At 59.3% G+C, this 11,651-nt stretch overlaps 2 protein-coding genes across 8 annotated transcripts; one reads left to right on the forward strand and one right to left on the reverse strand.

Annotated features, from left to right (window-relative positions):
- The first annotated feature begins 90 nt into the window (after positions 1-90).
- Positions 91-6,768, forward strand: LYPLA2 (lysophospholipase 2). Of its 4 annotated transcripts, none has more exons than XM_036854211.1 (10): positions 1,785-2,407; positions 3,874-3,977; positions 4,237-4,268; positions 4,396-4,461; positions 4,936-4,983; positions 5,075-5,145; positions 5,288-5,361; positions 5,439-5,540; positions 5,640-5,813; positions 5,903-6,768. In XM_036854211.1, the coding sequence occupies exons 2-10, from the start codon at positions 3,900-3,902 to the stop codon at positions 5,951-5,953; spliced, it is 696 nt and encodes a 231-aa protein (XP_036710106.1). In that variant the 5' UTR covers positions 1,785-2,407; positions 3,874-3,899; the 3' UTR covers positions 5,954-6,768. The 4 variants fall into 4 exon arrangements, with proteins under 4 accessions (XP_036710114.1, XP_036710106.1, XP_036710118.1 ...); XM_036854203.1 differs by having other exon boundaries at positions 1,786-2,407; positions 3,821-3,977; XM_036854219.1 differs by lacking the exon at positions 5,288-5,361 and having other exon boundaries at positions 91-2,407; positions 3,821-3,977.
- A 51-nt stretch (positions 6,769-6,819) lies between these two features.
- Positions 6,820-11,416, reverse strand: GALE (UDP-galactose-4-epimerase). Of its 4 annotated transcripts, none has more exons than XM_036854175.1 (11): positions 11,337-11,416; positions 9,523-9,741; positions 9,254-9,369; positions 9,056-9,169; positions 8,646-8,822; positions 8,256-8,369; positions 8,094-8,160; positions 7,904-7,989; positions 7,717-7,794; positions 7,384-7,498; positions 6,820-7,211 (listed from the first exon to the last, which is right to left on the reverse strand). In XM_036854175.1, exons 2-11 carry the CDS (start codon positions 9,641-9,643, stop codon positions 7,153-7,155), a joined length of 1,047 nt encoding a protein of 348 aa, XP_036710070.1. In that variant the 5' UTR covers positions 9,644-9,741; positions 11,337-11,416; the 3' UTR covers positions 6,820-7,152. The 4 variants fall into 4 exon arrangements, with proteins under 4 accessions (XP_036710070.1, XP_036710082.1, XP_036710075.1 ...); XM_036854187.1 differs by having other exon boundaries at positions 6,822-7,211; positions 7,717-7,817; XM_036854180.1 differs by having other exon boundaries at positions 6,822-7,211; positions 11,348-11,403.
- Positions 11,417-11,651: the final 235 nt, after the last annotated feature.

Consider the following 11,651-nt stretch of genomic DNA (forward strand, 5'->3'; position numbering starts at 1 on the left):
GGGGTAAGATTGGGACTTAGATAAGATTCCTCTTGGGACATCCTTAATATTTATTAGCTTCTAACTAGTGTTGTAAGCCCAGTGGCAGAATTTGGAGATCTCAGTTCTTCTGTTCATGGCTTTTTATTCACTGTGACTAATAAGCTTCCTAATAAATCCTTGCCAGACTTAATGTTTGTATATTCTTTTGAGTTCTTGGTAGTACTTATGAAACCTTTACTGAGAACTGTATGAAACTTTGAAATCTGTTGTTGTTGTTTTGGACTAGGTAGATGATAAGTGCCACAATTAAATCGACAGTAGATCAGTATCTCCAGGAAAGGTCAGGTTTAATTCTGTACAGTAGGCTAAAAATGCTCCTATACCCACCCACCCACATTTTGTAAAGAAGAAGGTGAGGTTAAAAACCTTATATTCCATTTCTCAGGTAAGGAAGTAAGTTGTGAGGTGATGTTTACAAAAACAAGGGAGAACAGATTCTGGAGCTCCTCAGAAGAAATGATGGTGAGGAAAGTGAAGTGAGCAGCACGTAAGGTCTGAAGGTAGACCCAAGAATTTGGACTTAAGTTTTTGAAAGTCAGTACGGCAATTGGACAGAATTTAAGTATCCTAAAAGAGGGGATTTGAAGTGGTCACTATTCTCTCCTTTGCAGAAAATAGAAACACTTGATAATGGAAATTAGTGTTGAATTTAATCCTCTTGAGAGAATGCCTCTGAGGGATTGGCCCACACCGTTGCTAGCCTGTTTCTCCAGCTTATCCTGGGGAAAGCTTAGCACCACCAAGCCTTGCCCGAGCCTCAGAATTTCTAAAAATGCAGCCTGAAATCAACCAGAATGCAAGTACAATTCTCGATGCACTAAGGGTCCTACTCACTCCTCCGCCACAGCCTCTTTATTTCATTTGGGTCATTTGGAGATAAAGAAGGGCTATGTTTTAATTTGGAGTAGGGGGAAAATAAAGTTAGAAGTGTTAGAGCAGACTAACCACTAATCCCACTAGCACTAATTACAGGTAGCCTCTGAGACAAGGCCTCTGAATTTGAGCTTCACTCTGAAGAATTTGCTCAAAGTGCCACAGTGTCTTAGGTGATTGGGGTGCAGGAGGAATTGTTTATTCTTCCACAGGCAGACCCAGCAGGGATTCTGGGAGTGGGAGCAACTGTGTTGTCCTCATCCATTCACCCCCTTTCCACCCCTGGATCCTTGGCCTGCTGTGGTTCTCTGGACCCAGAGTTTTCCTGTTCTGTGACCTGCTGAGCACTTAAGACCAAACTGCCTCTTAACCTGGGAAAAAGTGCTTTGTTGAGCTTCCAGATATACTGTTTTCTTGCAGTTCAAAAAAAACCAGTGTACATTAAGCTGGGCAAACGAGTCCTAAGCTGCTGAGGGATGACTCATTTCCTGTGTGCAGATGCCCACAGGTTCTGTCAGGGACATGGTCCTGCAACCCAGTTTGCCTCCCCTTCCGGCCTTTATGTGGACCCTGAGCCCCATTCCACTTTACCGATGCCACAAGGAGCAAAGGGTGACTCGGTGACCAAATGAAACCCTCTTTGTTAACAACTGGAGCGCGCTGATGGCGGTATTTTGTGCACTGTCTGTGTGGTATTGCTTGCTGTGCGCAGAGCTAAGACAACACTTCCGATTCCTGACCAGTTGTCTCGGACACTGCTGATGCCAGTGTTCTTTTCTCCCAGGGTCCTTTTTAGAGTCATTATGTCCTCACACTGTGATTTTACACCGTACAGAGCATTTCCACACGGCCTCATTTGAGCCGAACAGCAAAGCTGTGAAGTAAGCTGGGTGGTTATTGTCACCGTTTTTCAGCTCAGGAAGCAGGTGCAGAGGCAGCATTACAGTGTAATCCTGAGGTTGCTGTTTACTTCCCTCCCCTGAGCCTCAGTTTCCTCATCTTTAAAATAAGATTGGAAGACTAGATGGTCTCAAAGTGTCTTTTCAGCTGAGTGTATGACTTTATCCATGACCCTGGCACAGGACGTGAGGGCCAGTGGTGGATACCCAAGACCGTAATGGATGGGAAGGTGGGAAACTCTGCTAGTGTGAGGAATGCCTCTCCTTCAGGACAGGTTTCCTCCAGGAGGCGCACGGGTGGTGGTAGCAAGTGGGAGCCACGGACGCACTGTCTAGATGCGGCCGGAGATTCCGTGGCTTGGTTATGGGGAGTGGCCCCACCGTACCCAACATGGCAGCTCCTATCTGAAGAAACCCCGACGCCCACTTCCGGGTTCCGTACCGCTGGCCAGGCTACTTCCGGCAGCGCGATGGCTGGGTTCCCGGGACTCGAACGGAAGTTCCGGCGGGGGCGGTAGAGGGGGAAGAGTGAGTGTCTGTGCGGGAGAGAGAGGAGAATCGCCCGAGAGGTCTCGAAACCCCGAGGAGTGGAGGTACCGTGGTCCGGGGCCAGCAGGCCCGGGGAGGGCACTGGCGGGGCATCGGCCCACCGCGAGGGTCCTGGCGAGTGGCGAGGGGCAACCGCAGTTGTGAGGGATGGGGGTGGGGAGTGAGGTGCGAGGAGGCGCTGGCCGGTCTGGGGGACTTTGTGGGTAGAGAGGGGGAGGAAGGTGGGGTCCCGGTGTGATGAGAGGGACTTCAGGGTCGGAAGTGGAGGATCCCATTGTGGGGCGGGGGCTCTCCAGGGTCAAAGGTAGAACGCCCCTTTGTGGGCAGAAGCGGGTCCGGCGTCAGGATAGAAATTGTCACTGTGGGGAGGGCGACCCTCGGTCAGAACAGAAGTTCCCATTGTGGGGAGTGGGAGACCATGGGTCAGGGTGGGAGTTTTTACTGTGGCGAGGAAGACCCCAGGTCAGGGGGGAAGGCACCACTCTGAGAGGAGGGGCCTGGGGTGAGGGGTGGAAGTCGCTCAGTGGGGAAGGAAGGGAATCTCAGCTTAGGACAAAAGGTGCATTCCTGTGTGGGAAGAGGAACCCCAGGGTCAGAGGTGAGGGATCCCACTGTGCGGAGGGGCGCTCGGGGGAGAGGGGAGGGGGAAGCCAGTTGGTGGGGTGGGAGGGGTGGGCGCTGCTCGGAAGGGTCGGCACTTAGGGGCGGGTAGCAGAAGCTGCCGGGGAGTTTGGAGGATGCTAAGGACGGGAGGAGCCAGCCAGCTTGACATTCTTTTGTGTGTTTGGGAGTCCCAGAGAGAGCATGGTCGAGCTGAGGGACCTATTTGGAGTCAGTGGGCAGCCGCAGGTGGCCTCATACAAGGGGGCGGGGGGCACTGTTTAGGAGGTGGGTGGTGGATCGGAGTTTGTGTGCCTTCTGGGGATATGGGCAGCTCCCAGGGGTTCTGAGAAGGGCTGAGCCAGAAGGCTGACGGGGGCTGGATGGGAGGGAAGTTGGAGAAAATGTGTGTGGGGTTGAGGGTAGGGGCTGGAAGCATATTTCCCGGCAGTTTTCCTTCCCTTCATTTCCCAGTAGGGCCGGGAGTTGTGGGGAGGAGGGGACACAAGGGCTCTAGAGAAGGGGGATGATTGGAGAGCAGGGAGAGGAGGCAGTTACCTGCCAACGAGTGTTAGGTGGGGAGAAGGCAGCAGGGGATGCCCTGGCTCCCCTGCCCCACGGCCCCAAAGCCCTGCCTCTGCCCACCTCCAGCAACCTCAGGCTGTGTGGGGGCCAGGAGCAGGGCCACTAGGATGGCTGCCCCTGCTTTTCAGCCCTGGAGTGAAGGCAAACTTCCTGCCCGCTTGATCGGGCCCAGGACTTCTTGCCTGGCTTTTCTTTGTGCCCAGGATAGAACCTGGGGTGGAGGGCTGATGGCCCAGTTACGCCCTGGGTTTGAGGCTCTGCTCCTGTGTCAGGATTCTCTCCCCTTCCTGGCCTTGCTCTTGACCGCTGCCCCGAATGTGCACAGGCCCCAGCCGTGGAGCCCTGCAGTGTATGTGTGGTAACACCATGTCTGTGCCCCTGCTCACCGATGCTGCCACTGTGTCTGGAGCTGAGCGGGAAACAGCTGCGGTAAGGGTCTTCTGCTACCCACGCAGCCCCCAGGGGGCCGGCTGGGGAACTGGCTGGAGGGGGCGTGGGGAAAACAGAGGTGGCAGTGAGAAGAGGGCGAGCAGCCTGCAGCCGGGAGGCAGGGGCTTAATCACCTGACTGCCACCTCAGTTCCCCTCCAGGTCCTTGGGGGTGAGGGAGGGGTGGCCAGAAGTTGGACAGAGCGAGAGTGATAGCAGGACGGTGACTGCCCTCTTCCCCATCTCTGATCCTTTTCCAGGTTATTTTTTTACATGGCCTTGGAGACACAGGGTGAGTGAGCTGGGGAGGGGGTGTTCCTGGGGAAGTGGGGGAGGGCCCAGTGGGCAGGACTGGAGAGGCCTTCGCCCTCCCTTCCTCCCTCTCCACATTGGTGCCTTTTCTCTCTTCCCTCCTACAGGCACAGCTGGGCTGACGCCCTCTCCACTATCCGGCTCCCTCACGTCAAGTACATCTGTCCCCATGCGTGAGTGCCACCCCAGCAAGGGAAGGGCTGAGGATGGGGGGTGGTCCTGTGGTCCCAGGCCTGTTCTCTCCTGCCGCTGCATCCTGGGGCCTGGGGCCCAGAGCAGTCACAAGTGCCATTTTCAGCCTTCATCATTCCTGTGGAACCCTCAGGAATAGAGTCCAGCCCCAGCCCCAAGGCCTCCTAGACCTGAGACTCCTAGAACCAGGACCCCCTGTACCCCTTCCCCAAGTACTCACCGACTGAGCTGGAACCCCGTCACACCGAGTGCTGGGCTGTGCTTCTCCATCGCTACTGCTGATGCCCCAACCACAGCCTCCAGCCCCACGTGGCAGGTTGCCTGGCAACACCTTAAACACAGGCCCTGCCTGCTGGGAGGGTTCCCCAGGGGTTGCCCTGCCCCCACCTGGGCTCTCTGCTGTGGCTTCCTCATCCCTCCTGAGCATGACGGCCCTTCTTGCTGTCCCTCCCCAGGCCTCGGATCCCTGTGACACTCAACATGAAGATGGTGATGCCCTCCTGGTGAGTTTGGGGAGGGGGAATAGGAGCTTGAGGGAGCTGCCTGGGGCCAGCCCAGGTCTCCCAGTAGCTGCCAATGCCTCTGCTCCTCCAGGTTTGACCTGATGGGGCTGAGTCCAGATGCCCCAGAGGACGAGGCTGGCATTAAGAAGGCAGCAGAGAACAGTAAGGCCCCAGCCCCTCCTCGGCATCCTCCCTCTCCCCCTCTGCCCGCCCAGGAAAGTGCCTGGCAATACCTCTGTTTGGCTCCCTTCCTTGGGTCCCTCTGGCAGCTTTCCCTCCACCCAGTCATGCCCCCTCCCCCCAGTCAAGGCCTTGATTGAGCATGAGATGAAGAATGGGATCCCTGCCAATCGGATCGTCCTGGGAGGCTTTTCACAGGTGAGGGGAGAGAGAGGCGGGTGGGTGGTGGGAGCTGAGCTGTGCCCTCATGACCCCTCATTCTCTCCTTCCTCCAGGGTGGAGCCCTGTCCCTCTACACAGCCCTCACCTGCCCCCACCCTCTGGCTGGCATTGTGGCACTGAGCTGTTGGCTGCCTCTGCACCGGGCCTTCCCCCAGGTGAATGTCTCCACGACCCCGCTCCTGCCCTGTCTCCTTGAGGCTGGGGGATTGTGCCCAAGCACTGGCTGTGCTCTCTGAGTCCCGTCTGGCCCACAGGCAGCCAACGGCAGTGCCAAGGACCTGACCATCCTTCAGTGTCACGGGGAGCTGGACCCCATGGTTCCCGTACGGTTTGGGGCCCTGACAGCCGAGAAGCTCCGGTCTGTTGTTACACCCGCCAGGGTCCAGTTCAAGACTTATCCCGGTGTCATGCACAGCTCCTGTCCTCAGGTCAGTGCTGAGGGGCTGCTTCCCACTCCCGCCCTTCTCCTTCCTCCCTCCGGCCAGGAGCCTCTCACAATACCCCCCCTCCCCCCCAGGAGATGGCAGCTGTGAAGGAGTTTCTTGAGAAGCTGCTGCCTCCTGTGTAACTACAGTTCCTGGCCCCCAGCGCGGTCCCCCAGCTCATGGGGGACTTGGCACGCGCGGCACCATCTTGGATCTGAGCCGGTCGAGCCCCTTTCTCACCCTCCTGGACCCTTCCTCTTCCCACAGGCCTCTGGGGCAGGCAGGCCAAGGCCTGGCCGGGCCTCCCTTCCTGGCTTCAGCCACCTGGCTGTCTGCCGCACGGGGTGGGCTGCTTTCTTATCCCATTTCCCTGGAGGGGGGGCCCCCCTGGCAGCAGTATTGGAGGGGCTGTAGGCAGCGGGAGAAAGGGGCCCAGCCGCTGACCCACTCACTCAGGACCTCACTCACTAGCCCCACTTTGGGCCCCTCCTGTGACCTCAGGGTTTGGCCCCTGGGGCCCTCCCAGGCCCCACCTCCCACCCTCTCCCGCCAGCTGATTCTGCCCAGATAATCGTGTCTCTCCTGCCTCCACTCCAGCTGCTTCTCAATCATGAATGTGTCCGTGGCCTGGGCCCCCTTGCTGCTGTGGGCTCCCTGCCCCTGCGCAGGAGTGTGGGTGACGGGGCGGAGTCCTTCGAGGGGGCCTCCCCTCAGCCATTCTGACTTGGGGGCTGGGCCCTGCCTCCCCATTACCCTCCGCCCCCGCGGGCCTGGAGCCTGCAGGGCTGGACTGAGGCTCAAGGTCTCCCCCAGCTGCCTCACCCCACGTTGTCCCCACTCTAGGGCCCGGGGGAGGTGGGGAGGAGTCATGTCTCGTCTTCTGTCTCCATGTAGTTTTGGGTGTTTTTCTTGTTGTGTCTGGATTCCGATAAAATTAAAGAAATTGCTTCAACTCTTAGGCCTGGATGATTCTATCCAAGGGGTAGAGTGTGATCATGTGCAAGAATCTGCTCCAGTGTAAGAAAACTTTATTTTAAATACTTTGGGAAGCTCCTTCGTAGCAGTATAAATTAGTCCCTGGGAGGGAGGGCGTTCTGTGTGTCTCAGGGCCCTGCTTCGCCCCACTTGCTCTTTCTTGGTGGTCCTCCTGGGTTCCTGGACCCTGTGGAATAGAGACCCCTGATACCTGGTCAGTGGTGCCCTTGGCCTCATGCCTGGTGGGCTGAGTGGGCACAGTTGGGGTCTGAGGTAGGGGAGGCTCTGAGGCCCCTGGGTTCCTGCCAGAGGCTGGAGAGCAGGCAGTTGTTTCTCTTCCTTTCCTGGTCCCTGGTAGGTGAGGGTCTCAGGCCTGCGCGCCAAAGCCTGAAGGATTCTGCTTCTGCCAGCGCCATAGATCTTCGCCTGTGATGGGGCAAGGTCTGTGCTCAGGGTCCACACTGGAGTGCAGGGCCCGCACCACCTCGGACAGCCCGGAGTGGGCAGGCCCAGACCCCCGGCGGCCCTTTTCCTAGCCGCTGACTCTCTCCCAGGGGCCAGGCCAGCACCCAGGGTCAGGGGTTGGGCTAGCACTCACACATCCTGTCCAGCCCTAAGGCTGCTGACCAGCCCAGCTCCTTGAGGGCCAGGCTGGGGTTGGCATAACAGGCAGCCACATCGCCTTCCCGCCGGGCCACCACCTTGTACGGGATCTGCAAGAGAGCGGACGGCTGTAGCTTAGCTGAGCTGGCCCTGGCCTTACCCGCCAAGTTGCTGACCAGGCCCTCAAGAAATGGAGGTCCAGAGCAGGGTCTCGCTCTCAGGCGTCAAGTCCTGAGGCAGGCTTGAGGAGACAGGGCGGTGCTGGGATGCCCATCACGTAGGTTAGTGGGAGGGGCTGGGGGTGGGTCAGGGTGGGCTGCCAGCCTACCTTCTTCCCCGAGGCCTTCTCCATGGCCGTGACCATCTGTAACACCGAATAGCCCGTGCCTGTGCCCAGGTTGTAGATCTGTCCGGAGAGGAGAACAGGGACTGTGCCGGGGGCTGGACTTACTACCCCTCTGGGCCCCATTGACCCAGGCCTCCGTCTCCTTCCCCTCCCTCCCTTCTCCTCCTACCCGGCAGCCACACTGCTCCTTCAGCTTCCTCAAAGCCGCGATGTGGCCCTTGGCCAGATCCACGACGTGGATGTAATCCCGGACGCCTGCAGAGGAGGAGGTGGTTGGGTGTTGGGTTCAGTACAGTCTCTGCCCCGCCTCAGTCTCCCTCCCGGCTCCCACTCCTGGCTCCTCCTGGTCCTGGGCTCACCTGTGCCATCCTCTGTGTCATAGTCATTGCCAAAGACATTCAGTGCCTCCCGTCGTCCAATCGCCACCTGGGGTGGAGGTCAGGTTAGCTTTTCCCAGGACCTTGGCACCAGCTGTAGCCCTCAAGCCTAGGGCCACCCCCTTCCTTTCCCTTCTCCTTTACCTGGGAGACATAGGGCATGAGGTTATTGGGGATGCCCTGGGGATCCTCGCCGATGCAGCCCGAGGCGTGGGCGCCTATGGGGTTGAAATATCGCAGCAGCACTGCATTCCAGGCCTGTGGGACGCAGGTCAGACGATGGGAGTTGGGGGTGCAGGCTGTGTGTCCCAGCTGAATCCAGAGCCCACCCTGCCGGTTCTCTATCCCTAGAAAGGAGCAGGGTATCGGGCCCTCCCTGCAAGTGCTGTGTGACCTTGTGCAAGTCACTGCTGCTTCCTGAACCCCAGCCTCCTCCTCGGTGGAGGCTGATCCGGATCCCATCCTCAGGCTCGCGGGCATGGGCTGTGAGGGGTCCGTGAGCGGAGCCACGGCTGAGTCAAAGGGGGCCCTCACCTTGTCCGCCTGGCACAGGTCCCGGATCATTTCCTCGATGAAGAACTTGGACTTGCCGTAGGGGTTGGTACAGCCACCTGTGGGGTGAGCCTCATCCAGGGGCAGGTACCGGGGGTTCCCATACACGGTGGCCGAGCTGCTGAACACCAGGTTCTTCACCCCGTGGGCCCTCATGACCTGCCCGTGGAGGGGAGGCGTCAGTGGCCTCTGCCTCACACGTTATTCCCGCCCCCTTACACCTCCCAGGGGGGTGGGGCTGAGCTATGGGCTCCCATGTACAGAAGGGGAGACTGAGGCTGAGAGGCAAAGACCTGTCGAAGATGACACAGCTTGGGCTCTGCCACTGTGTTTGGCAGTGTGTACCCGGCTAGGGGCCCTCACAGTGTCTGTGTCCTCGCCTCATGCCTCACCTCCAGAAGCTGGATGGTTCCTGTCAGGTTAACTCTGTAATAATCCAGAGGCTTCTGCACCGACTCGCCCACAGCCTTGAGCCCAGCAAAGTGGATGACCGCTGTGAAGCTGTGCTGCAGGGTTGCAAAGCTGGGGTCAGAGGTTGCTTACAGGCCTGGCCCTTGGCTATGCCCCCTGTCTGCCTGCCAAGCACCCACCTCCTTAAAAAGACGCTGTAGGGCTGCCTGGTCCAAGATGTCCATCTCCTCAAACTCCACAGAGTGGCCTGTCAGCTCCTGAACCCGCCGCAAGCTCTCAGGCATGGAGCCCCCTCCTGGTTGGGCACATAGAGGCCATCAAAGTCAGAGGAGATGGGGTGCTGGGTTCCCAAGGGACTGGCCAGACACACATCTCTTGGAGGCGGGGGTAGAACGCAGGGTTTCCCTTCCATCCCCCTGGGAGCACCAGCCCCCCTCCACCTGCTCACCACGAATGGCGTTATGGAAGTTGTCGACGACCACGGGCGCATAGCCCGCCTCCAGCAGCTCCAGCACGGTGTGGCTGCCGATGTAGCCAGCCCCACCCGTTACCAGCACCTTCTCTGCCATCGCGCCTGGCCCAGGACAGAGACTCAGAGGTGGCCAAGGCTGCCTGCTCAGGGCCTCCTTCGATCTGGACTCTGGCGTCAGGGAGGCAGTGGTGCGTCCTAGGTAATAGGGTGGGTCTGGAGTCAGCCCTGGTCGAAGACTGGATACCATCACTTTCTGGCCTTAGGCCTTGGAGACCACTTCTCTCTTGGCCTTAGTTTCCAACTCTATACCATGGAGTTTATAACTGTACAACTATCACGTGGTAGCGTGAGGGTCAGATGAGGTGATTTTAAAGGCCTGCCACATGGTACAGGTGGGGAGACGACTGAGGCACAAGCGCCATAACTGACCGGGGGTTGGGAAGATGGAACCCTAGGCTCCACGCTGCCTTCCCCGAGGTATCTGGGGACTGGACAGTTCTGGACAGAAGGAAACAAGGCAGCAGCATTGGGACTCCAAGAGCCCAGGAAGGGGTTCTGTCTGCTCAGACTCAGACCTTCCCAGTCCCTCTGCCATCACTAGGTATAAACTGGCTCCTTGGTTCAGTGACTAATACCTCCTGGGGTAAGCAGCCCCCTGACTCCCTCCCACGAAGGTCAACTGGGAGGAGGCAGGAAATATAGCAGATGGCCTCAAGGTGGGGTCTTTTGCCAGGCAGGCTGAGCCCAGCTCTGGGGTTACAGCACTGCACTCCTGGAGTGGGCCCCACCCCAGGTCAGCCAGGCTGGTTCCGCCTGTGCGGATGCCACTCCCCGCTTGGAGCTAAGGATCTCGCCTAATTCTAGGGGGCACTGAACAGGGTAGTGTAGACGTGGCCTTGGCTCCAGGCTCCACTGCCAGGTGTGCACCACCGCCCTGAACAAACTCTACGGGCAGAGACGGTGGAGCGGAGGAGGGGGGCGGGGGAGGAAACTCAGACACTGAGGTCTTTCATTCCGGGCGGCCTGGCCCGCAGCCGCCTTCCTCCGAGCTGCGTCAATCCTCTTCTGGGCTCATCCAGCTCCGACCCACCTGACTGAACGCCCGCTGCGTGCCAGGCTCTGTATTGGGCACTTTTGCATTATTTTCCTGAATTCCCCCAACATCCTGATAAGGCAGGTGTTACTACTGGCACTTTACAAAAAAGGATACTAAGGTCAGAGAGGTGAAGTAATTGCCTTAAGTCACAAAGCTAGTGCTGGCCGGGCTAGAATCTGGATCTCCAGGCTCAAAGTCCCGCCCCTCGCCCCAAGCAGTTCGCCCCCTGCCCCCACTGTTTCCCGCTGGACTCTGCTCCTGACGCTGAAGCCGCCCCCGCCCCCGTCCCACCGAGCTCCACGCACTGTGCGGGCCCCCGGAAAGTGGCGGCGGAGGAGCCATGGGAGGCAGGAAGGCTGGTGAGGCCGGCCTTCCTCCGACTCGCAGAGTGGCCTCGGTCAGCTGTCGCCTCCTCAGTTTTCCCAGTTCGTAAAATGGAGGGGAGGGGGCCCAGGGCCGTGAGCTATCAAGTGCACTTGAGCCTCAGGCTGGGATTCGGGCGGTGCCTCGGCCGGGAATGAATGAACCCTGGCCACCCCAGCCAAGGCAGCGGGAGCTGCGAGCAGCGAGGGTGGGTCCGCCCTGGCGGGACTCTGCCCAGAACGCAGCCCAGACCCCCGAGACTCTCCCTCGCGCCCGGTGGACCACCCAGCCCCTCGCAAACCCGCCCAGGCCCCCAATTCGCCTCCCGAACCTGCTCCGCACCACGGACCCCGCGCTGCCTCGAACGGCGCCGCCTCCCGAGCTCCGCGCCCAGTCCCTTTAAGAACCGACGGCCCGCCCTGGCCCCGCCTCCTCCACGCCCCCAAGAGACGTGTCAGCGGAGAGACCGCAGTACGGGGCGCCGGGAGGACCACGGAAGCTGCGTCTTCAGGACGCCTGCGCGGCACATCCCGCAGAGGGAGGTACCGACCCGTGCCTGGGCGGTGGGCAGAGGAGGGCACGGCCCGCAGCCGGGCCCGCGAACCCAGGCTCCAGCGCTTGTCCCGACCACGGGAAACGGGCGCCG

The sequence above is a fragment of the Balaenoptera musculus genome, chromosome 1 (genome assembly GCF_009873245.2).
Source record: "Balaenoptera musculus isolate JJ_BM4_2016_0621 chromosome 1, mBalMus1.pri.v3, whole genome shotgun sequence".
NCBI lineage: Eukaryota > Metazoa > Chordata > Mammalia > Artiodactyla > Balaenopteridae > Balaenoptera > Balaenoptera musculus.